This window comes from Sesamum indicum, linkage group LG2 (assembly GCF_026168435.1).
Source record: "Sesamum indicum cultivar Baizhima isolate 11 linkage group LG2, ASM2616843v1, whole genome shotgun sequence".
In the NCBI taxonomy this organism is placed as follows: Eukaryota; Viridiplantae; Streptophyta; class Magnoliopsida; order Lamiales; family Pedaliaceae; genus Sesamum; species Sesamum indicum.
This window is the reverse complement of record NC_142658.1, coordinates 2232653-2258053: the sequence shown is the minus strand read 5'-3', so window position 1 is coordinate 2258053 and position 25401 is coordinate 2232653. Positions and strand designations below refer to the sequence as shown.

At 35.9% G+C, this 25401-nt stretch overlaps 2 protein-coding genes across 2 annotated transcripts; both read left to right on the top strand.

The window, feature by feature from the left end:
• The first annotated feature begins 11363 nt into the window (after window positions 1–11363).
• LOC105177140 (uncharacterized) lies at window positions 11364–15879 on the top strand. Its single transcript, XM_011100186.3, has 3 exons — window positions 11364–11826; window positions 13624–14375; window positions 14693–15879. The coding sequence occupies exons 1-3, from the start codon at window positions 11539–11541 to the stop codon at window positions 15192–15194; spliced, it is 1542 nt and encodes a 513-aa protein (XP_011098488.1). The 5' UTR covers window positions 11364–11538; the 3' UTR covers window positions 15195–15879.
• A 5296-nt stretch (window positions 15880–21175) lies between these two features.
• LOC105177131 (uncharacterized) lies at window positions 21176–25200 on the top strand. Its single transcript, XM_011100175.3, has 5 exons — window positions 21176–21639; window positions 21736–21809; window positions 23486–23621; window positions 23711–23995; window positions 24678–25200. Exons 1-5 carry the CDS (start codon window positions 21523–21525, stop codon window positions 24948–24950), a joined length of 885 nt encoding a protein of 294 aa, XP_011098477.1. The 5' UTR covers window positions 21176–21522; the 3' UTR covers window positions 24951–25200.
• Window positions 25201–25401: the final 201 nt, after the last annotated feature.

Genomic DNA, 25401 nt, shown 5'->3' with positions numbered 1-25401 from the left:
ACAATCCTATTTAATAGAAGCCTTGAATTTATTAAAGAAAATTCTGAAATATTATATAATTATTCTCTTCCTCAACTGTAGGAGAAAACTTTAGCCTCTCATGAATAAAAGGGCTAAGACTTGTTGGGGAAATTTTCATAAACTGACAATCTTAACACTCTAAAAATTAAAAAGGACTCAAATATTATTTGCTGAAGAGTTGAAATTTTTTTTCTATGATGACCATATGCTTTCTATTTCTCAATTTATAGTAGCCGGCGAACTTCAAACTTGTTTTAAATGATGTCATGATATTTGTCATCTACTTTAGCTTCTTGCTTTTCAGTAATGGTCATTATGACTTGTTGCACTTGCCTTTTCAGTCGTTGCCACTTGGTTTTTTGATTGTGTATCTCTTTTGTTTGCTTCTGCTGATAGTTTTTTTCTTGATGTTTTATATTTTTGAGGTTTTTATCTCCTCTTGCAAAATTTTTTCTGATGTCTTATACCCTTTTTCGGCTTGGATTCAGATTTCTTTTGGTTCATTCGATTTTTGTTCTGATCATAGGTTTTTTTATGTTTTTGACAACAAGGCAATATATGGTTATGTCATTTGTCCGATATGCATCATGTTGTATGCCTTTTTTTGGTGGCCTCTATTGTGGGAAGCTTTTTCTTTCAAATGAGCATTCTCTGTTATTCAAATATTATTCAAATAGGCTCTCGACAAACAAAGTACCCTTCAATGTCATAGAGTTTAACATGAATAATCCATTTAATTTATTTGAAAATATTTTAAATGAAAACTCGACTTTGTCTATCTTTATGATATAGATCCAAAATCTCCAAGCCCTTATAGTCATTGGTGTTCGTGTAGACTACCGATTCATTCTCATTCTATGGGACTGTGAGTTTCGGCAAGTTATTGCAAATCTATTTAAACTCATAAATCCTTTGGGTGTGGATTGCTTACAATTTTCACTTCATGCTATCTGTTTTCTTCAAAAGTGGTTTGAAATCATTTCTGTAATTTACAAGATCTTTAACAAAGATCCTTGTAAAATTAGTAACTCCCAAAAAGCTCTGAAGTTGTTTCTTATCTTAAGAATATAAAAAAAAATGCGGATTATTTTCACAATATGTTCCTGCAATTTGATTCTTGTTTCCTTAGTAAAAATTCCTAGAATTTAATTTTATTAACAGCTATAATAGCTATTTTTTTTTTTTGGTTTTTCAAAAAGCATTAAACCTTGTTTATGCTATGCATTAGAAAATATCTCAAGATGTCTAATGTGGTCCTGTATATTTTTAGATGCAACCCAAAATATTGTCTCTATAGGCAAACATGAATTTAAAATTAGTCTTTAAAAAGATTATCCATTTTTCTCTGTGATATCTGGGGTGCATTTGCAAGTCCTATGGGAAGTACATTCTAGATATATTGTCCTTATGGTATGCAAAATGTTGTGCCTTTTTTTGAATCATTTTTCATTTTGGTATGATAAAAATAAGATTTGTAATCAAATTTGGAAAATGCTTTAGCATCTTCAATGCAGTTGATTAAATGTTCTCTACTCAGAATGTAATAACTATCAAATCTAATATTTTATGTATACCTTGCTAGTTAATTACTAACTTGGGTTTACGTCTTTTTATCCTACCAAGGTTTCTTACTAGAAAAGCGGGGGTATTGTAAGCAGAGACTCTAGGTTTGATGAGTTTAAGATTGATATGCTCGTTAATGATCTCCTACATATCTTTCTTACCATCCATGTTCATCTAGATAGGCATATATCGAACATACTCGTACTTGCATCCATTTGACATTTAGAGTAGCTTCGATTTTATTTCTATCCCATCATGCTAGAAGGTCCTCATTGAAATTTCTCAAGATAACTCTTTTGACATTTTCGAGCTAATGCTTACTTTTCTTTGTCTATGTCTAACGACTTATACTCGTCTATAGCTTCTTTCAATGTCCTAATTCCTTCTTCAGAAGCCTCACTGAAACCCTGTTGCCTAAACGACAAAAGAGCTTTACCAAATTTTCTTCTATTTTGCATTTTTAAATAAGTCAATTTGGCATCGCAATCACCACGGTTGCTACAAAAATTTGTGGGCATTACTCTGTTGGATGTCTTTTCTCTTTATGTTGCAAAATACTCTGACTTATATTGGTCATACAACATACCTACATATATGTATAGGTAAAATGGACTAGCCATTCAATCTTAATGGTGAAACAATCTAAAGTGAATTTCATACAATTTCCTTTTCTCCCATATGGTTTATGATTTCCCAAGAAACTTATCCCAAAGTCGTAGTCTCATTTTCTCGTCCTACGATACCTACAACCATGATCTCATGGCCTGCTATTTCTAGCATGCTTTCGAATTTACCTGCAATATGTTGCTGCAAATGATGTAAGTTGTTAAATGAAAAATAATTTTCTTTTTTAGTGATGTCAAATACGACTTAAATTTATTTTCAGCCTTTAGAGCAACTAAGTTTTACATTATTAACCCTAATTGCCTATCAAGTTAAAAGAGTCAATCTTAAATTTATTTTCAGCCTTTAGAGCAACTAAGTTTTACATTATTAACCCTAATTGCCTATCAAGTTAAAAGAGTCAATGAAGAAGAGTTACCCAAGGAACAAGCGAAGGAAGTACAAGTTCAGAAAGAGGAGCCCCAAGAGGAAACAAAATAAAGTCTTTGTAAACTTAATTTAGATGATGTTCCGCTATATATCCCATATCCTTCAAGAATTCTGAAAGCTAACTTGGATAAACAATTTGAAATTTTCTTTAAGTATTAAAAAAGATTCATATTAACATTCCTCAAATTGATGCCCATTCGCAGATGCCGAGCTATGCTAAGTTCTTGAAGGAGGTGCTTTCAAACAAGAGAAAGCGGGAAGGAGGTGAGACGGTGAAGCTTAATGAGGAATGCTCGACAATTCTCTAAAACAAGCTACCACCCAAGTTCAAGGATCCAGGGAGTTTTTCTATGCCTTGCACTATAGGAAATATTGATTTTGATAAAGCTTATGTGATCTAGGTGCTAGCGTTAACTTGATCCCATACTCTATTTTTGAAAAACTTGGAATGCATGAGCTTACTCCCACAATAATTATGTTCAACTAGCGGATAGAAGCATCAAGTATGCTAGGGGGATAAGTGGAACAGGTCAAAGTAGGCAAATTTATCATTGCTGATGATTTCATTATGCTAGATATGGAGGAAAATAAGAATATTCCATTAATTCTAGGAATGCCTTTCCTTGCTACAAGTAGAGCAGTGATTCATGTGCAAAAAGGTCAACCCACTCTTAGAGTCAATGATGAACATGTAGTTTTTAATGTATTTATAATCATGAAATATCTGGACAAGAAGGAGCATGACATATATACAATTGATAGCATTAATACTTTTGAAACTGACGATGTTCATTTAATCAAAAGTGATGATCCTAAATTAAATTGCATTAACAATTCTAAGGGAGATAATTTGTAGGATATAAAAGAAGAGCGTGAGGAGGTTATAAATTATATAGACACCGGACGAGAATTGACATCAAAATTGCAGAAGATAATACTTTTGAATGTATCTACTCCCAATCGAAAAGTAAAACCACCAGCTGAAGCATCATCCAATTGAAAAGGAGCAAGGGAGGACAATTGGCATCAACCTAATAGGATGAAGAGATGGAGGAACCACGTCGATGAGAATGTCAGATTGTATAAGGAACACACCACGACATGGCATAAATCTCACATGAGAAAATTCAAGGATGGTGATAAGCAGCATCATTAGAGTGGATTGGCAGATGCTCAAGCACTACATCGAGGGATACCACCTCCCATTGAACCCCCTCCTTAACTTTCCACCAATTAAGAATCCTACCATCGAGATGACGTTAAACATGCACTACGTGGGAGACAACCAATAAGTATTTTTGTAGGGTCACTTTTCAGCTCAGTTGAGCGAATTTCTGACAATTTGTGCCCACGGCATATGCAGAAAACACTTGCAGTCCCACAAATCTCTGATGATCTATGCCTATGGACCACTCGCATGCTCGACCTGATGCTTTAGTCCCTAACTAGGGTTTATAGTGTTGGCTGGGGACTCCAAGTCCCTAGGCCTTCTTGTGGGCTTATGAGGTCTTCTTAGATTAGGGCCCTCCCAAATTTGGGCCGACTAGACTTCTAATTTTTGGGGGACGTCTGCCTGGGCCTCTTGGGCCTTCTCCCTAACTGGGTCTCCCTTGTGGGGTACCATGTGCCTTGCATTTTTTTCTTTTTGGAATAATTGGTCAACCTATTTTTAGGCACATTAGTAGCTTTCCCACTCTAATAAGGAAGATTTCAACACTTTTTAGAGTAGACGTCTTTAGAGGCGTGGCCCGAAAAATGAGCCATTTTTTTTTCGAATTCCTGCAAAGAATATTAGTAGAATAAGCTGCTTAGAAAATGGAGAAGGGCGATAGAGAGTTGGGGAGCGAAAGTCTTCTATTGGTAAAGCGTTAACAGCTGTTATACTCATTACTTCAATCAAAGTGTGGGACTACCACGTAAGACTCTTTCTTTTTTTCACATCTTTTTGTTCGTGGTTCCAGTTTGGTGAGCAAACACGGGCATCGATGAACAGCTCTAGGAAAGATCCGGTTACAATGCCACCATGAAGAGTTTATTTTGTGCCTGTATGGAGCAAGGCTTTTGTGAAGGTGACTTCATGGAAGAGGGCCTATGTGCCTCTATGGAGGAGGGCATAATCGATGCCATTTGTGTCTACTCTGGTGTAGGGCTTTATTTTTCGCCAATAGAATGTTAACAAGAAAGATGTTTATATATAACGAATAGGTCTTGCATGGAGAAAGACTATTTTACCTCCTCTTCGAAGGGTTTATTTGAGGTTGCCTGCTTGGAGCAGGACTTAAGAACCTCACAGGAGGAAGAATAAGGTTCTCCCGGAAGTAGGGCTGCTAATGCCCCAGCGGACGAAGGCTTAGGTGTCTGCACAAAAATAAAGCTTAAAGTCCCCCAAAAAAAGACCTAAGTGTCTGCCCGAAAGAGGGTTGGGGTGCCTCCACAGAGAAGGACTTCTATGCTTGTATGGAAGACAAGTCTTTTTATTAAAGGGTGTTTGCTTAGGGGTAGGGATTTATTGTGAGAAGGCTGAGAAGGATGCCTGCCTAGGCCAGGGCTTATTCTAAGAAAGCGTCTGGGTGAAGTATGGCCTATTCCTCTTGTTCCTTGCATCTTTCACTAAGGACTTCATTCTTGTACTTCTAGCTTATTTCAAATTCTCTTAGTTAAGGACATGAAGAAGTCCCATTTTGTAATACTTGCGAAAAAAGCATAGGTTAGTGTATCAGATATAGCAGTAATGACCTCTAAGGCCTCTACATTAAAACGTTGAAGATACTCCCTCAGTTATCCTCTTTTTTGTTGTAAGGAAAAAAGACTTGTGATTGTCTTTTGACGTCGTTTACTACTAGCAAATTGATGGCAAAAGAGAGAGCGAAATTCTTTGCACAATCAGATAGATCCTAAGAAAAATTGGTTGAACCGCTATTGGACCGATTGTGTGAAAGTGGTTACGAACACACGGCACTTCACCCCAACGGTATAATGGTGGAGAAGGGCAACATTCTCGAAGAAGGATAGGTGCCCCTATGGTCCATGGTTCCGTCGTACTTCGGTAGATTGGACTTCAGCTGCCAAGATTTCTTCGCTGCAGGGGTGCCCACCTACTCCTCCACGGGGACCCCAAAGACACGCCTCTGCAGGTTTAAGAGCTCCTACTAAAGCTTATCAATGTGTGCCCTCCAATCCCTAGGGGTACCTTCTTATGGGGGAGGGTGCTCTCACCTTCTCCCTAAAGGGATGTCTTGTCTCACGATTCCATACACATTAAAAATCGGATTAGTGGAAACATTAGCATAAAGTAATGATAATGGCAAGGCAGCTGAAGTTAAGCCTTGAACATTGGTAGTAATCATTCGTTGGAGATCCTCCAGCGTGAGGGGGACCATCCTTTCGGGAGAGTCATCCGAGGAGGTGTTAACTCCAGCATTGGTGGTTTTCATTGTTCTCATGTCTTAGTTCAGTGTTCCCATAGACGAAACCAATGATGCGTGCAAAAAACGCACGTATCGGATAGATAATGCCAGCAAAAAATATGGTACTCGGCCCACTTAAAGTGGAAAGTGGTGGAACAAGGGGTAGATGATGAAAATATATAAATAAGTGAAGAAGAGAGTATTATTGCTTGATTCTATATACAGTAGACAGATTGATAAAGAATCAAAACACTAAGTACAAAATTACAATGCTCCTATAAGCTAACATGGTAGCAAAAAGGGTAAAAAGATATAGTAGGTGGGCTTAAAGAGTGTAAAATATATGCATGTGAGAAGGTGTCCGTCTGACCATGCTCTTCTAATGGTGTCCTTCTGATCCTCTTGCTTCTCCCATTGGGGAATCTCTCTATTTATTTATCGACAAAAATACTCTAGTAAAATATTTCTATACTTGTGAATGAGTAAATATAATATATATGAAATTAAAAGGATGTAACTATAATACAATATTGTTCTGAATTATTGACATTGGATAAAAATTAGACGTTGATAAAGAAAAAAATAGCCATTCTGCCAATAATTTATACGCATAAAATTAAAAATATATGTATTTTTTTGTTGATGTTAGCATTTTTCGTCTAAACCCTAAAGGGAGGGGCAGTATTGTAAACTGAAACTTCTCATTGGTGGCGCAAGTGTAATTTAAAAAAAATCATAGAAAAGTTTAATGTCACATTTTTATAGAGGGTCTAAGTGTAATTAACATTATTGATATGTGCAGAAATGGCATGGGTCTAATAGTCTTGGAGTGATGCATAGGGTTTGGGCCGAAACGTATAAGGATTCTAAAAAGAAAACTTGAAAAAAAAATATTAGTATTCTGATGTCCAAGTTAGTGACGAATTTAAGATAAAATAAATGAGAAAGATAAAGAATTTCAAAGAGAAATTGTAGTATGGTGAATAAAATTAAGAATGAATACAAGTATATGCAATAATATTCTATAAAGTGCACAAAGATGATTTCTCAAAAGCAAGAGAGTCGTTCTCCTATCAAGGGGGATAAAACCTATATTTATAAGGGGATATCCGCGTGCGGCGGGGATCTATCCCTCCTCCTAGAGCTTCGAGAGAGTTGGTTAGGGTGTTAGGGTAAGGTTGGGGTCGTTCTTATCTGTTGGCTAGTAGGAAGTCTTGGGTTCATGAGGAGTCCTACTAGCTTAGGAGTCTTATCATCTTATTAGGCTTTATTTCTGGACCAAGTCCAATGGGCGCCTTCCTCCTTCTTGGGCTCACAATCCATTGGAGTTATTTGGGCTTGTGAGATCCATTAGGGGGCTGGACCATCCAAACCTCCTTTGTCATGCTGGGTTGATGTAAGTTAAAGCCCATAACCCTTCTTATTGGGTCACTTGGGCTATTGGGCTAGGAAAAAGTTTGGGCCATCCCAGGTACATATATCAGACCTATATTACATGTAGAGTTAAAATTATTTTAGTAACCTAATTTTAGTGTTATTGTTAAATTGATGCCCTAACTTCTCTATAATATCAAATGGATATATGCATTTATACAAATGTCCTAATTGATACTTAGTTTTTTCATAAAAGTTAGTAAAAATTATATTGGTACCAAGTGCTATTAATGTCAATTTAGTTCTGAAGTAATTATAAATGCACTTAATTGGTACTCAAGTCTTATTATTATTATCACTTTAGGATTCAGTTGATGATTTTTATTTTTTATTTGTATAATCTTTTTGGTATAATGACTATTTTACCCGTAGATACTAAATAAGAAATAACAAATATGCTAAAAAAATTAAGTAAATTTAATCAATATATTTTATCTTTATTTGAATAATTTGACTTTCATTTTTTACATTTAAGTATTATATTTGATAATAATATTTTATACACTTTGTTAGTTTTTATCATTTTATTTATCTATATTTATAAGATAACTTATTACTTAATAATTAATTATATTACAAGTAAAGTTCAAAATTTATTACTAATGTGCATAAAAATAGGTTGGCCCAAAGTGACCCAAACGATCCAAAAAGAAGAAAGAAACGAGAGGCCCGTGACATCTTAGGAGACCCAAGTCATGAGAGGCCTCAAAAACACTCGATAGGCGGCCTTAGCAGGTGCCCCCTAGAAAGTAGACAAGCGGGGGGGTCTTGGTAGGTATCACCAGAAAACAGATTGGCAAAGAAAGGAGGCCGGTTTCCTAAAGATCGGCCAAAGAGGGAGACTTGCTGGGCTCGGTCCAAGGATGAAACCTGCAAGCTTGACCCAAGAAGGAGGCCCAGTACGAAGGCCTGCTACATCTTTTTAAGGCTAGTCCCAAAGGAGGATGGTGCCTTCAAGGGGTTGGACTCTTCAGCCTAAGAGGATATTCCACCAAGTAGGAGTCTGCATGAAGAAGGAGTCCCCTTTCATTTGAAGACTTGCTGTTTAAGGAACGGATAAGGTGCAACAGTATCCCTCTTGAATCCCGCCTTCCTCGCTCGGCATGCGGATCCCCCTCATTGAAACTCATGTTACAGAGGGACTCCTCCTCTATAAATAGGGGGAGTATCCCTCAATAGACAGTCCCCTTCCACACTCGAAAACTCCTCTTGCTGCTACTCTACTACTCTAATTCCGTGCTCTTACATATGAAATTCTCACTTTTATCATAATTTCTCGTCATAATTTATTTTTATATTTATCTATTCTTAAATTCGGGACTAACTTAAGCATCAGAGTACTAACACTTCATTTTGCAGGTCCTCTTTCTCAAGAGCTTTCATTCAATTAGCCCAAATCCAATATCGAGATCCAAGAACTTCGGACCCGTGCTAAAATCACACGCATCAATTGGCGTCGTCTGTAGAAAATTGAGTTAAAGACGTGAGATCAATGGAAGGAGTCCACACCTCCTTGGAGGACTCCCCCGAAAGGATGGTCCCCTTACGCTAGAGGACCTCCTATGACTGATTACTACCTTTGTTCAAGCCCCAACTTCAGTGGCTCCATCACCATGTTATACTAATTAGATTTTTAATGTATAGGAAGCCCCCTAGAAGAGCAGGCAGTATCCTTCTAAGAATAAGCCCTGCCCTATGGCAGGCATCCCCCTCAAAAAAATTCTGCACCCAAGGGCGCATCCCCCTCAGCAAATAAATCTTTACATACTTGCTTCCCTCAATGAATACTTTTTATTTTAATAATTTTGGAGATTTATTTTACCCCTTTCAATATGTTAACATATGTTTGCTTGTAGGAATTTTACGAAAAAGGCATCCCTATCATAAAAAGTCATGTCTTCCACACAGGCACAAATGCCCTCCTCTGTGGAGGCTCCCCAAGCTCTCCTTCAAGCAGGCACTTAGGTCCTTCTTTAGGAGACTCATAAGCTCTATCCCGTGCAAGCACCTAAGCCCTCCTCCGGGGAGGTATTTAAGCTCTGTTTCCAACCGACACCTTATTCTTCCTCCAGTGAAATTCCTAGGTCTTGCGCCAAGAAGGGACCCCTCTCAAATAAGCCCTCCTCCTAAGTGGCACAATAACTTTGCTCCATGCAATATCTATTTGTAATATATACACGTATTTCTTATTTAACATTCTCTTGCAGAAAAATAAAGCCCTACATCGAAGTAGGCACGAAAGGCACCTGTTAAGCCGTCCTCCATGGAGGCTCCCTCCTAAAAGGTCCTGCTTCATACAGGCACGAAGTAAGTTCTTCTTATTCTAAGAATATTTATGCTAATTATATTCTTTACAGGAATTCGAAAAAAAAAAGGAGAAAAGAAAAGTTCATTCTTCGGACCCCATCTCTGAAGATCTCTATTCTAATAAGTATCGCGATCTCTACTTATTAGAGTAGTGGTGGATATTGATGTGCATAAAAATAGGTTGGCCCAAAGAGGTCCAGACGATTCAAAAAGAAGAAAGAAATGAGATGCCCGTGACATCCTAGGAGGCCCAAGTCCTAAGATACCCCAAAAATACTCGATAGGCGGCCTTGGCAGGTGCCCCCTAGAAAGTAGACAGGCGGACGACCTTGACAAGTACTCCCTAGAAACTAGATAGGTGGATGCCCTTAGAAAACAGATTGTCAAACGAAAGAGGCAAAAGGGGGGCTCGTTGGGCTTGTTCCAAGGATGAAGCTTGCAAGCTTGACCCAAGAAGGAGGCATAGTACGAAGGCCTGCTGCATCTTTCCCAAGGCCAGCTCGAAGGGAGGAAGGTGCCTTCAAGGGGTTGGACTCTTCAGCCTAAGAGGACTCTCCACCAGGTAGGAGTCTACATGAAGAAGGAGTCTCCCTTCATCCAAAAACTTGCTGCTTAAGAAATGAATAAAGTGCAACCGTATCCTTCCTAAATCCCGCCCTCCTCGCTGGGCATGCGGATCCCCCTCACCGGAACTCCCGTTACAGAGGACTCCTCCTCTATAAAAAGATAGTCCCCTTCCACACTCGAGAACTCCTCTTGCTTCTACTCTACTAATCTAATCTCGTGCTCTCACATATAAAATTATCACTTTTATCATAATTTTTCATCATAATTTATTTTTACATTTATCTATTTTTAAATTCGGGACTAATTTAAGCATCGGAGTGTTAACAGTTCGTTTTGCAGGTCCTCTTTCTCAAGAGCTTTCACTAAATTAGCCCAAATTCAATATCGAGATCTAAAATTTTAGGGCCCGTGCTAAAATCACACGCATCAATTACAATCTCAAATAAATTCAATTTACATTTTAATTTCTAAAAAGTTGTAATATAAAATTTAAACTTTTGAATCTAAATTTAATATCTTGCACGTAAACTTTAATATCTCAATTCAATGCAAAGCACCTTTAATAATGATCAAATGTTTAAGTCATTTATCTTTATTATATTAAACCAATATCCTACTTCAAAACTATTTTTTGAGTGGACTTAGACTATTAAAAGATTGAGAATAGAAATAGTAAAAATATTAAAATAATAATTTTCATAATCAAATATAAAATTAAAAGTCAAATGGTTCAAATAAAATAAAATATATTGTTAGAAATTCATACAAGTTTTTCTTTGATTGATTTACATCTTTTATACAAATAAAATGATGATTATATAAATAGATAATAAAAAAATGAAAGAAAAATGTCAATTTAGCACCGAAGTGATATTAATAGTAAAACTTGAAACCAAATGGATTATTTGTAATCAATCAGATAGCAAAAATTATTTAAATTTAATTCATTCAATTTTAATGGTTTATTCTTTTCTTCCAACATTTGTGCTCTTCGAATATACCTGCGAAGACCACGCTTTCATCACTCCGTTTTTTTCAAAAAAAAAAAACAGAAACAAAACCGTCCGCCAGCCCCCCGCCGTCCGCCACCGTTCCCTCCAAAAAAACTAACGTCGTTTGGATCATGAAATAACATCCGTGGAGAGAAGACCGAAAGCCCACCAAAAACCCTGAAGGAAAAACAGAGATGAGAACAGAAACGTTAACGCTTGTGCTGGTCAATCTGGCAGGGATCATGGAAAGAGCGGACGAATCGTTGTTGCCGGGAGTGTACAAAGAGGTGGGGGAGACACTCCAGACGGGCCCAACGGGGCTGGGCTCTTTGACCCTTTTCCGATCGATGGTGCAGGCCATTTGTTACCCTTTAGCCGCTTACTTGGCGTCCTTCCATAACCGGGCCGTCGTCATTTCTTATGGAGCTTTCCTGTGGGCTGGCGCCACCTTCCTCGTTGCCCTTTCCTCCACCTTCTTTCAGGTTTTCAACCGAAACCGTCCATTGTTTTGCTGCTTTTCTTCTTTCAATCTTTTATTTTTTATCAGTATTTTTTTGTTGTTTGAGGATGCGTCTTTTTTGTGGTAATTGGAGTTCCAGGGTGGGTAAGCAATTTGTTTGCGTTGTGTTTGAGGTGTTCATGATCATTTTTGATAATTCATGGCACCAATTTGTTTAAATGGTACAATGACTACTGGTTTTTTTGGTGAATACGAGAACACGAGCAATTTCGATTAGTTGGTTTGAGAAATAGTCTGGTAACAGAGTTCTCAGTATAGAAGGGGGCATCATAATGGGGTGATTATGTGCATATATAGCTTATTGTAAAATATATTTGTCATAAGATCATATAGTAATGATAATGTTAAACACACCCTGAGATTTATGATGCATAGGAATAAGCTTTTTTCGTCTTAGTTCCTCGAAAGTGAGTGAGAGATTGTGTTCTTAAGATCTCATAGTATTGATACAATTTAGATAAGTCCTTGGTTTACTGATCCATTTTGGAAGGTGCCTTCTGTTGGTCCTCAGGAAAGTGAGAGAGAGTTTATTGTCTGACTTTGTCTTATTTCAACTTCTTATTGCATGATTATAGATGTCAACCTATGTGATGAATCAAAGCCCATCCAGAGGTACTTTTTTCTCCTGAAAATAACCTGCATGCAATGTGATTTGAAAATCTTTGCACTCAGTTTTGTGCAAATTAAATGAGGGTTTGTATTCTTCAGGCAGTGAGACTCCTTTATGATATGCGGTCATTCTTGGTCCATATAATTGGTGTGTCAGAGTGGAAAGGAAAGGCATATTGTTTGAACCTCCAGAAGAATGAGAGCTGTTGAGTATAGCCCAAAATTGTTTACTTTGAATCACCTGTTATAGCCAAAAAGTGTTATATTTGGGATCAGGTGTTGAGTATAGCACATATTAATCATCTTAGCAACCAACAGTGGAAAAGTCTAATTTCAAGTTTTCTGCACCAATTTGTAGTTTTTCAGTGAATGCTGTATGGTCAATGTAAAGTATTTGAGTATTCTAAGGTCTCTTATTTTATATTGTTTTACTGGGTTTTCCAGATTGATTAGTGACACCTACATGACTTAATACTCATAATACATGGGTTTTCATTATTGAACTTTCAATTAATGGAAACTGTGAAACGGAATGTTCTTGTCAAAATTCCAGAATACCATAGATTTCTTGAAGCTAGGGACGTGATGGAAGATGATGCCTATTACTGAGGGATGCAAGAGATGATATGTATAGTTCAGTAAAGTTTGGTTTCACTGAGTGACAGAGACACCATAGATAGAAGTTGTGGAGAGTGGACGAGCATAATCATGCACTGCTCATTTAGAATATATCAATTTTGAGTTTTTTCCTGCAGTGGTAATTAAAAGCAAAGCTACTGAGTACTTTATTTTTGAAATTCAATCATCAAACTTTCCTTTCATTAGTGAATTGCTTCTCTGTAGTGCTTCCACAATAAGTACAATAGATAAGTGACATGAAAAATGATAGATTGTATGTCCATGGTGCAGTCTTCTTGTTGACAAGGAATAAAGTCATTTGCCAAAAAAGAGGATAAGATTTGAAGCTGGCCCCCCTGTGGATTAGGACCTATAGAAACTACCACTTATTAAGTGTAAGGAGAAGAGAAAGAAGAGTACAGGGGTTCACCTAGATGTATATGTGGTAGGAGGTTATCTTTATGGTATTGTACTAAAATTTACTCGACATGGTTCTTAGTTGCCTCTGTAATTTTTAAATTTTGTCTGCCAGATAGCTGTGTCAAGAGCTTTGAATGGGATTGGCCTTGCCATTGTTGCACCTGCAATTCAGTCCATTGTAGCTGATTCAACTGAAGACAGCAACCGTGGTATGGCTTTTGGGTGGCTGCAGCTTACCAGCAATGTTGGGTCAATTGTTGGTGGATTATTTGCATTATGGGTAGCTACACGTACTTTTATGGGAATCCCTGGCTGGAGGATTGCTTTCCTTCTTGTTGGCATAGTCAGTGTTGGTGTGGGGATACTAGTTCGGTTATTTGCTACTGACCCCCACTTTCCAAATGGGAGTGTCAGAGATAGTAATGAAGCTCCCAGGAGGTCTTTCCAGGCAGACGTGAAAGACCTCATACAGGAAGCCAAATCAGTAACAAAGATCCCATCCTTTCAAATTATTGTAGCTCAAGGTGTTACAGGTTCGTTTCCCTGGTCAGCTTTGGCCTTTGCGCCGATGTGGTTGGAGCTAACTGGTTTCTCTCATGGGGAGACCGCCATTCTCTTAATCTTGTTTGTGGTTGCAAATTCTATTGGCGGTCTATTTGGAGGTAAGTTGGGAGATTTCCTATCAAAGCGCCTTCCAAACTCAGGCCGGATAATTCTGGGACAGATAAGCTCAGGATTGGCGATCCCTCTCGCAGCAGTTCTTTTGTTGATGGTGCCAAACAATCCCTCTACAATGTTCTGGCATGGTTTGGTCCTGTTTATCACAGGTTTTTGCATATCTTGGAATGCTCCAGCCACAAACAAGTAAGATTTCAACTGACATTTCATCCATTCCCTGTCTCATTTTTTATTTCTTAGTACATCTCCAGATATATAGGTTTCAAAATAGCAATCTTACCATGATATAATCCCTGCATTAGTAGATGGACTCCTTCCTCGTTGTGAAGGAAAGCTGTTAACTTAATATTTAATGAACTTCCATTCATACAATGAAGCTTTGTAATTTAAGGAAATAACAAAACGTTAGAGAAGGGGAGGATCATGTGGTAGGGTTTTGAATCTTGCATGCCACTTTTTAGTATTATGAGTATGTTGAATATCATAGTAATTGCCATAGATAGTCCAATTTTTGCAGAGATTGTCCCAGAGAAATCTCGAACGAGTGTCTACGCTTTAGACAAATCCTTCGAGTCTGTATTATCATCATTTGCTCCTCCAACTGTTGGAGTACTGGCTCAGTATGTCTATGGATATAAGCCGGTTCCAGTTGGCACCGTAGATATTTCCACGGACAGAGGGAATGCAACATCTTTGGCGAAGGCTCTTTTTGCAGCAATATCCATCCCAATGGGTTTATGTTGCGTCATTTACTCCTTCCTCTATCTTACATATCCAGGGGACAAAGAGCGTGCTCAAATGGAAGCTCTCATCGAATCAGAGATGCAGCTCATAGAGTCGGATTCTTCACCTTCCAGGAGAATAACTCTTCTGCCTCAATCGCCTGAGGCAAAAGAACTATATCTTGAAGGCAGAACTCTCATTAAAATGCCTTTTGATGATGATGCATCTGATTCTGATGACAGCGATCAAAAAACTTTAATTCGCCGTCATGTACTAATATGAAGGCACAGAATGTTTTGCATCCAAGGTGAATAGCTACCACGCTTACCATATAGATAAGGTTGAACTTGATCGTCAATAGGCACTGGATTTGGTGAAACTGACTGAATTAGCTGGGAACATACTGCTTAATGAATGCATACATGGGTTCAGATATGCTTTGATGATGGTTTATTTGCTGCCATTATTGAAGATCTGGAGAAACATTGGTAACTTTCCTAGCAGGAAAAATAACTCTTTTTGCAGTGAAGGAAGTGCAATCTGTGTGTGGAGGACTGAAATCTGGGAGAAGCTTTTGTTGATCTGCTGTAAAGAATTCGATCCATCTGTCTTGTGAAGAAGGATTGAACTTGGGATAAGGCTTCCATTTCCTGATCAACAGCTTCACTTTCTTGTCTCATTTGAAGATTCACCATTGCAGTTCTTCAATCATGGATTTCAGCCGTTGATTTTATCTTCTTCAAAGACAAATTAGAAGAATTCTTAAAGTTAGCCTTTTTAGCCGTTGGATTCGTTTCTTCAAGATGAATTAGATAGAATTCTGATAAATAGGCTTCATTCTCTCATCCTTGAGCAATATTCACAGGTCATCACTTAATTTTTTTGAACTCATTTGTAATTCCCAGACAGATTGTTTTGATTTGTTCTGTTCTTCTTTATAACACAAGCAAAGGAGCTTGTTCTTTCATACATGATCAAAAAGTTGAGTATAGATAGATTAGAAGCTACTTTCATAGTTGTTCTATGTTCTAAGTGGTTTCTTGAGAAATTTTTTAGAAACCTTGCATTTAGTGTATAGATGCACAATTGTGCTTCTCCTCTCATTGCATGATGTGCAAAACGTGTCACCTAAATGAAATATTATTAATTTTTTTATAATTAATTATCATAACTAAAAGCTGAAAATTATGACAAATATTAATCAAGGTAGTATTTGTAAGAGATTTAAAAAAGCATTTAAAAAGTATTTATGGTTTTTCGCTTTCATGGTTCTCATATAATAGGTACATGTTTTTGCTAAGTGTTATCGCCTTAAGCGGGTTGAGAAAGATTTCTTTTGTTTGTTCCTCACAAGGGGGTGTCTTTCCTACCAACTTCGAATCCCCCTAAACACTGGAAAAGCAGTTATTTTTATGTCCTCCCCCCCTTTCCATGCCTAGTCATTCCCTAGTAAATGGGTTCAAAAAACCCTGTCTCTTGTGCATGTTGGGGGCGAGAACAGTTGTTTTGTCTTCTCTATTGGCTAGGTTGAATGAGGCCTCCTATGACTGTCAATCCCTTATTAACGAAAGATTGTTAGGGTATTTTGGTCTGGCCCCTCAAATGGAAAAATTAGGAGATTCCTTGGGTACCTCTTTGTTTTTTGCTTGCTGCTATGCATTTTCCTTATATATTATTGGGTACCAACTTTTCCTTTGCATTGGAAGAAAATATTATGTTCAGCAAGCTTATGAGGGATCATGTTTTGGGAGGCCGTACTGGGAGGACCCCTACTCCCCGATCTTCGTATGGCATCGCTGTTTCCAGTGAGTCAAAGGGTAAGTATCCTTCTTCTTCTTTCTTTCCAAGGCCAGCTATTGGCAGTTCTTCAAAAAAGCCTCATACTGGTTCCATGGGGGAGGTTGAGGCAAAAGTGAGGAGTCCCCGTATTGAAGCAGCAATTGACTCAACAACGGGGACCTTCAAGATGAAGGCAGCCCTAAGTCAAAGGAACAAGAAGCCCCTTGGCCGCTGGTGCAGAGCTCCCTACTACTCCTGTAACTGCTACTAATGCTCCTCTTGAAAAGGAAAAGGAAGACCACGCATATGGGGAAAGAAAAGGATGATAACGAATTCCAATTTAATCCGTTCAAGTTTTACTATATTTCAATTATAACCTATAATATGTTTACTAATTAACTAAGTTTCATAAAAATTTATCAAATAATCCTATCATTTTGTGTTATAATCTTTGGGGCGTCACATGGCATAATTGTTTTTATGAGTTTTGACCTTTTTTTTGTTATTAATTGACAAAAATGTTCTTATATTGTTTTTAAATTACCAGATCAAATATATTTATTTGAAAGTTCGTAATGATTTTTATTGCATTTTCATTCCTTCTAAAATATAAATAATTTTGTTCTTAAATATATTTACTGTAATATCAAAATAAAGAAAATGTATATATTTTTTTTATAAATTTATAATTTTATATTAAAATTACAATACAAAAAGTAATATACTACATTCTTTTTTAAAATTTTAATATTTATATCAATGTAAATATTAATAAACAACAACAATAATATTTTAAAAACTAACTTAAATTAATATTTAATTTATTTTATTTAAAATAATTATTTACTATAAATAATATTTAATAAATTATTAGTATATGTATTCACAATAAAAATTTTAATACTTTTTTTTATTATTAAAAAATTTTGCTTTTTCTTAGATTAATTTTTTAATTCATTAAAAACATAAAAAAAATGGGCAAATCGTCGTGCTCGCCCAAAGCTCCCATGCGGCAATCACGAAAATCAATATCGCCTAGATCTTTTCTGGGTGATTGTTGCATCGCGGTCGCCCAAATCTACTATGGGCGACTACTACGTTGCGGTAGCTAAAATTTCCCTAGGCAATGGCAATCGCCACCATTCAGATCTACCCTAGGCGATTGCGCATTGCGGTCGCCTAGGTTGACCCCCTCTGCATTGGGTGGCACGAGGGGTTTGGGTGGATGACTAGTCGAGGAGGGAGGGGACCTGGTGGCAGGGGTTGGGATTACTTTAATTTTTTTATTTTTACGAATAATATTTTATATTTTATAATTATGAATATTATTAATATATATATATAATTATCAAAACAATAATTTAAGATCTAATGTTGAGATGGATTGATTAAATCCTACAGTTGTTATGCAATAAAAAACGATCTAACAGACATAAAAATAAGAAATAATATATAATATATAAGGGCATAAAGATTTTTTGATAAAAAATTAATGCCGTTAACTTCAATTTATGGTGAAGGCAAGTGTGCTATATTTAAGAAAATAGAGCCTTCTTTTACTTATTTTTAAAATATAAAGGAATTTTTCGTTGAATTTTGAAAATAAAGTGGGATAATATGCAATTTGGCCTTGAATCAATGACCTTATAGTTATAGAACGAGAAATTGTTATTTTGGTCCCAAAGTATTACAACATTCCTATACTTTCTGAAATAGTAATATTAGTATCATATTTTAGGAAAACGACGAAAAAGTTAGTCCTACGTCAAAAAATTGCAATGTTTGCGACTAATTTTGTAATGTTGGCCACTAACTTTATAAGATTTTCCTAAAGTATGGGACTTATATTGCAACAGTGGATTAATTGTATAATATTTTCTTAAAAATGGGACTAATATTGACTATTTCAAAAAATTATGGGACTAATATTGCAACTCATCCTATATTTTGGGACGAAAATTGCAATTTTATCGTCATAGAGCCCCTCTATAGTTTAGGTCCAATTTTTGTTACCGTAATATTTTTACAATCTATTAATTTAAGTATCCTAATGTCATAATAGGAGCCTTCTCAATATGGGCTGACCATAATATGTTTCGTCGATCACTGTTTAGATAATTGAGGCGTATCTTATTCATTTGGCCTCATTTCCTTTGATGTGTAAGCTTGGATAAAACAAATAATATAGCCAAGTATAGCGCTTACTTTGAGGCATGGGGGCTCGGCATTAAATCATAGATGGGTTATCGTAACGACCACAGCCAACCTAATAAGTATATGATTTCTCGATTTTGCCCATAATATTTGTCTTTAATACATTTCAAAGGATTCAATAGTAATTTATCCACTCAGCCCATGTGTATCAATCAAAAGTAAACACACGATTAAATCTTATCTGGTACAATATTACTATTAAACAGCTTATAATTAATTCAAAACTTTTTATCATTCATTTAATTAAAAATAATCCCATCAAATTACTTATAAAGACCTTATCCCCCTTTTTAGGAACAACACAAACACTTGAAAATTTTGAAAACTCGAAGGGGAGAAATGCTTTTTGAGTTGCAACGGTAGCGGAGAAGCAAACACAAAAAGGGGAAGCTTCACCTTTATCACTACGTCAGCGGCGTGAAGACTTTTTCGTGCTTTTAAGGGACGTAATTGCCCCTTCCCAAATTTAATTCCTTCCTAATTTCCCTTCTCACCAAATTCCAACTCATAATTAAATGATAATAATAATAATAATAATGCCAATTGATGCTTAATTTTAAATAATTCTACCTACTTCAAATAGTATAATAATTTCTTCACCTACATATATATAAATAATTATAATAGTATCCGAACATATTAGACACATATCCCATATCATCGATTGCAAACGAAGAGTTTAAATGACTTATAAATTTAAACCTCCTCTCCCTAACTATGTATGTAGCCGGGCTCTGTCAAGCTCTAGCGGCCGACAGGCTATTAACTTATCAAGTCTCCGAACGTTAACTTTTTTTTATTATTAAATAAATAAATAAAACTCGTTTAAATTTGTATATTTTGTGTTTTTAGTTTTAATTTATATATTTTGATTTTCGACCAATTGTAAATTATTTTTAATTATTATATAAAATAAAATAGTTTTTTAATTACATTTTTTTGGCTATTTTAGAGAGAGTTAACAAATGAAATGAATGTGGGAATTGATGGGAACAAATTTATTGTTTATGCCAAATTTTTATTGTTTATTATTTGAATTTTCAAATTAGTAGTTTATTTTTTTTTATTTGGTGAATTTTATTCAAGATTCAGGACAAATAAATAGACGTAGATATTGCTGATATCAATTATGCCAACTAGTAGATTTCAACTTGTCCCTCGTTGTTACACTAATAGTTATAAGAAATAGTTGTATTTATATCATTGCACATCGTATTTAAATTAGAATAATTGTTACAATAATTTAAATTTTTGATGAATTTTATATTTTTATTCACCAAATTAATTAATTTAAATTTTGATATATAGTACTAAAGGAGTGTTTGCAAAAATTTCTACTTTTAAAGAAGTAATTTTTAAATGAAAAGGTTAAAAAGTTGCAGTAGAATCAAAAGTGAGTAGTGTTTGTAAGAAAAGGTAAAAAGCATACGAAAGCTAAATTGGATAGTGTTGGAAAAAACATCACTTCTAAACCAAACTTAATTGTTTAAAGACGGTTTTATCCCATGTGTTAAAAAGATATTATTTTCCCTTATATTTGCACTTGTTGTTTGTAAATAAGATATTTAATTTTTTTTAAATATTAATGGAAAAACTAAATCTTTAATTTAATAATGCTCAAATTAAGTAATATAATTATTGATTATACACAACAATTAGACTTTGCATGATTGGAAAAAGAGAAAAATATCATTTTATTAATTAATAATATTTATATTTTTTTAATGATATAAGAATAATATAATTAGATAATGTAGCATATAAAATATAAAATATCTAACAGATTAAATATGTGAAAGTGAAAATTTTATTATTGTAAATTATTTGAAAAGTCCTATTTCAAAATTTAAATATGCAATTTTAATATTTATAATTTTATTAATAATAAGAAACGTTGATGGAGAAGAAATTTATAGTTCTCTATTTAATTGAGTTTAATTTAAACAGTTCGAAAATATAATAATTAAATAAAAATTAATATTTTTAAATTTATCTTTTAATAAAAAAAATTAATAAAAATTTAAATTAAATTATTGCAAACACTCCCTTGCAATATGCAAACACAACGTTAAAGGGGTAAAAACGTAAAAGAGAAAGGGGGGGGGGGCGGGGCCCATTCTGTCGCTGTCACGTGCCATCCAACTAAAGCACATGCCGCCTCCTATAAAATCGAGAGAGAGAGCAATTCAAAAGAAATTCAATGCAAGTGCGTCACCAAGAGCCACTCACCTCCGGTTCTCTCTGTGCAGTTCTCTCTTTTTTGAAGTGTGTAAAATAAAAAATAAAAGAAAACGGGAAAACGGGAAAAGGAAGAATATATAGAGGCGCAGTGGTGTTGCAGCAGTATAAGAATAAGCAACAGCGAAGGCACTTTCTCCAGAGCAGAGCAGAGCAGAGCAGCTCCCCGACCAACAAAACTACAGTGAAATCTCAAACCAGCAAAGCCATCGTTTCGTTCACATTTCAGCTTCAGATCTCATCTTTCGCTTCTGTGAATTGATTTGTTTGTTGAGGAAAAGGAAACAAAGAGCGAAGAAGAATTCTTGGTTCTTTACTGTTTTTTGGTTTTGAATCCTCTTGTGTAGGAAGAGAATCGGTTGAGAGTTGTTTGATAGCAATGGAGAAATCCACGCCGGTGCGGAAGCCTCACACTTCGACGGCAGATCTGCTGACATGGTCGGAGAATCCGCCGGAATCTTCACCCGCGCCAGCTTCCTCTGCTCGCTCTCACCAGGTAATGATTATTCTCCACTTGTCGCGGAATTACTTTTTCTTGTAATGTTTTCTTCTTAATTCAAATTTTGTATTGAAAATTTGGATGAAATGACAGCCGTCGGATGGGATTAGCAAGGTGGTGTTCGGAGGGCAGGTTACTGATGAAGAAGTTGAGAGCTTGAATAAAAGGTTAGAGATCTAGCTCTGTCGATTTTCCTGTTTCCTTCTTTTTCAATACATGTATTCTTTCTGTATGATTCTGATTTAAACGATGTTTTTAGTTTTTTTTTTCTTTTTATTTTTTTCCTTTTCGCGTTTAAAATCTTGGCTGTATAAGCATTTCAATTCAGTAACACTCTTAGTACTGAAGTTTGAAGCAAAAAGGTAGAAGTCAATCTTAATTCAATCATATTCAGCTAACGTTCTTGCTAAGTCAACAGCTACTAAGATATCGGATCTCCCTTTTGTTGTTTATGTTTGTGATCATGATATTGGGATAACCCTAGAGTAAAATGAGTATTGCGTTTGTTTTTGTTCCGTCTAATAAACAACATGATTGTCCCATTCAGATCTTTGAGTGATTTATCAACAATTCATACGTAAATGAAACTAGGTTGTCATTATGAGGTCAACAAGTGGACGGGGTATTTTATGTTGTCCTTATTGCTTTTCCATGTTCGATGATAAGTAGTCTAAATAAGAGTATTTCGGCAAAATCTGATGCCTTTGTATAGGAAATATCTAACTCTATGCATGTTGAATCTCTGGTCAATTAGAAAGATCTGTCTAAATTTCCTTAGGGTGGATTTCTTTGTTATTCCCACATGATACAAGGATTTTGAATGACCTATTCGGTCATATGGATCGATCTGATCAGTACTCTGCTGAAACACAAATTAGTTTATTGTGGAACCTTAGGAGATCAACTTTTTACAAGTTACTTTATTAAAAAGTCTTGCATGTTTACTTGATTTCTAGACAGCTTAGCATTCCTCAGTTGACAATTACGGTAAACAGGAGAAGAGAACCATAAATTGAATTAAAATGTTGTTTCAAAGCAAAGAATCATTTTAATATCCCCTTGTTAACATTCAACAAACCAAAAAATAAGAAAAAAGATAATTTCACAAAGACATTTTTCAAGCCTAAACATTTATTTTAGGCTAAATTACAACGGCTTCCCCTGAGATTTGTCATAATTACGAATATACCCTAATATTTGATAAAATTATGTAATCTTTGGATGGAGGTATGAAATTGTGAACTTTGTCCTTATTGAATTTTTCTTAAAAAAAGTGAAAAACTTATAAAAAAAATCAAACTAAGTGGATGAAAAATTTCAAAAGTTATTCAATAATCCATAAAAAAATCAGAAAATTTTAAAAAATAAATGAAATTATAATTTTAATCCACAAGGGCGTTTTGGTCAGTTTACAACAAAAAATGGATCGATACCTAACGGATTGGGCTAATTGTTAGATGACCGTTAAAATTAGGGGGGTATTTGTAAATTTTCAAACAGCGAGGGGTTATTCAAATTATGCAAAACCTGAGGGGAGGTCGTTGTAATTTACCCTTTATTTTATTAACAAGTGTTTGCTAAAGCTCTGTCAAACATTGCGTATTACTTTAAATATGGTAGCCGACGAGCCATTATTGATGACCTGACAAATTGCTGGTTGGCTCAGCCGTAATTCTTATAATATAATCCTCACATGCTAATTAGATCACCAACACAGAAAACTGTTAGCATATTATTGTTATGATAAGATGTGATTTAGCGGAAAGATTTTTTTAGTTTCCATCTTTCTTCTGGCTCCTCTTTTGCAAGTAAACTCTTCTCCTTGTGCGTTATTGTATCCCAGGAAACCATGTTCTGACTATAAAATGAAGGAAATGACTGGCAGTGGTATTTTTAAAGCCAAAGGAGAAAATGGAGCATCAGAATCAGAGGATGCTGGCCAGACCCCAGTCAATAAAACTGGATTGCGTATGTACCAGGTATTTGTTTAAGCATTGCTGGTCAAGTATTTTCCCATGTTATTTAAGATGTGTTCAGAATTTCACTGACCTATTGGAATTGTTTGTAGCAAGCGTTGGCGGGGATCAGTCACATTTCTTTTGGTGATGAAGAGACAGTTTCTCCCAAGAAGCCAAGCACTCTGCCTGAAGTTGCTAAACAACGGGAGTTGAGTGGAAATATGGAAAGCGAGTCTGAGGCAAAGTTGAAGAAACAAATTTCTGATGCCAAAAACAAGGAGCTCAGTGGGCATAATATCTTTGCTCCACCACCCGAAATTCAACCGCGGCCCTTGACTGCTCGAGCTTTGGCATTAAGAGAAAGCATTACAATTGGGGAACCCCCATTACCCGATGTACGTATACAATTTGCTATACTTTCACCATTGGTACAATATTTATCCATGAAGTATTATACCTTTTTCCTTGCTAGACTCGAGTGAGAAAAAATGAGAGCTGGAAAGTTCAAAGTGACAAATGAAGATTATAGTTTAAATAAGGGTAAATTACAGCGACATCCCCCGAGGTTAGACCTAATTACACGAACTGTCCTTTATAAAATCATAGGTACATCCATTCAGGGGGTGTTAGTGCAATGTCCCGGGGGTGTTTGTGTAAAGTTTCAGCATGGAATAGAGAGTGCGCTTGTAAAAACAACTATAACCTCAAAGGATGTATTTGTAATTTTGTAGAAGACAAGGAGAGCTTGTAATTAGATCTAACTTTAGGAGGTAGCAATGTTATTTACCTTTAAATAACATGTCTCCATCCCTATCAATTGAAGAGCAGGAGCAAGAATATCCAGGATCATTTGGAGAGTTTCCTTTCTTTACAACAAGCAGTCCTTTCAAATGTTTAACTAGGCCCCCCAGCGTAAGAATTGGACCCTTTTAAATATTTCCTAAAGATGTTGAGACCCTATCTAAACATTCTGTGCTGATGTTTACTCTTAGATGTAGGTAGAACTAATGGTTTTTCATCAATATATGCATACTTTTGGTACTTTCAACTATGTCTGAACTTTTTCTGATTTAAAAGGGTGCTGGAGGCCAGAGGAACGGTGCTTCAAGTGAAGAGCCTGTGATCAAGACATCAAAGAAGATTCCAAACCAGAAATTCACAGAGCTTTCAGGAAATGATATTTTTAAGGGAGATGCACCTCCCACTACAGCTGAGAAGCCACTCAGTTCAGCAAAATTGCGAGAAATGAATGGCAGCAACATTTTTGCTGATGGAAAAAAGGAATCTCGCGACTACTTTGGAGGGGTGCGCAAGCCCCCCGGTGGAGAAAGCAGCATTGCCCTGGTTTAACTTGTTAGGTCTAACTTCAATTGTTCACTCGTCAATTGCATCGTCGTCGTTGTCTTATTTAGTGGGATTGTTGCTCGTACCATTTGACATCTGTCGAGAGGTTTGCTATGTCCTAGGTGTGATTAACATGTTCCAAAGCTTATGAACAGTTGGCTAATTGAATTGCTTGTCCATAGTTATTGTGCTGTGGTTTCCATGTTTATGAAGTGCTTGACTATTATGGTTTTATCATAAGTAGTCCTTTTAAACAGCCTCGCTCTTGGTTCTTTTACTTATCGTTTTCTGCATTCTGAATTCATTATTTCTACTCGACATTTCATCTTTTATTTTCAGATGTATGAATGCATGCCAATGCAATTTAGCGTGCACTTATATGATTCTAGGAGAATTCTACTTCAGAAGTTAATTACTGAAGTTGGAGAATTCAAAGTCTGATAACTTCCACATCCAT

Excerpts from the sequence above, each read along its gene's own strand:
- LOC105177131 (XM_011100175.3), top strand. The coding sequence starts at position 21,523 with ATGGAGAAATCCACGCCGGTGCGGAAGCCTCACACTTCGACGGCAGAT. Across the intron at positions 21,810-23,485 it reads GTTGAGAGCTTGAATAAAAG|GAAACCATGTTCTGACTATA; the intron begins GTTAGAGATCTA and ends ATTGTATCCCAG. Across the intron at positions 23,622-23,710 it reads CTGGATTGCGTATGTACCAG|CAAGCGTTGGCGGGGATCAG; the intron begins GTATTTGTTTAA and ends AATTGTTTGTAG.
- LOC105177140 (XM_011100186.3), top strand. The coding sequence starts at position 11,539 with ATGAGAACAGAAACGTTAACGCTTGTGCTGGTCAATCTGGCAGGGATC. Across the intron at positions 11,827-13,623 it reads TTTCCTCCACCTTCTTTCAG|ATAGCTGTGTCAAGAGCTTT; the intron begins GTTTTCAACCGA and ends TTTGTCTGCCAG. Across the intron at positions 14,376-14,692 it reads AATGCTCCAGCCACAAACAA|TCCAATTTTTGCAGAGATTG; the intron begins GTAAGATTTCAA and ends TGCCATAGATAG.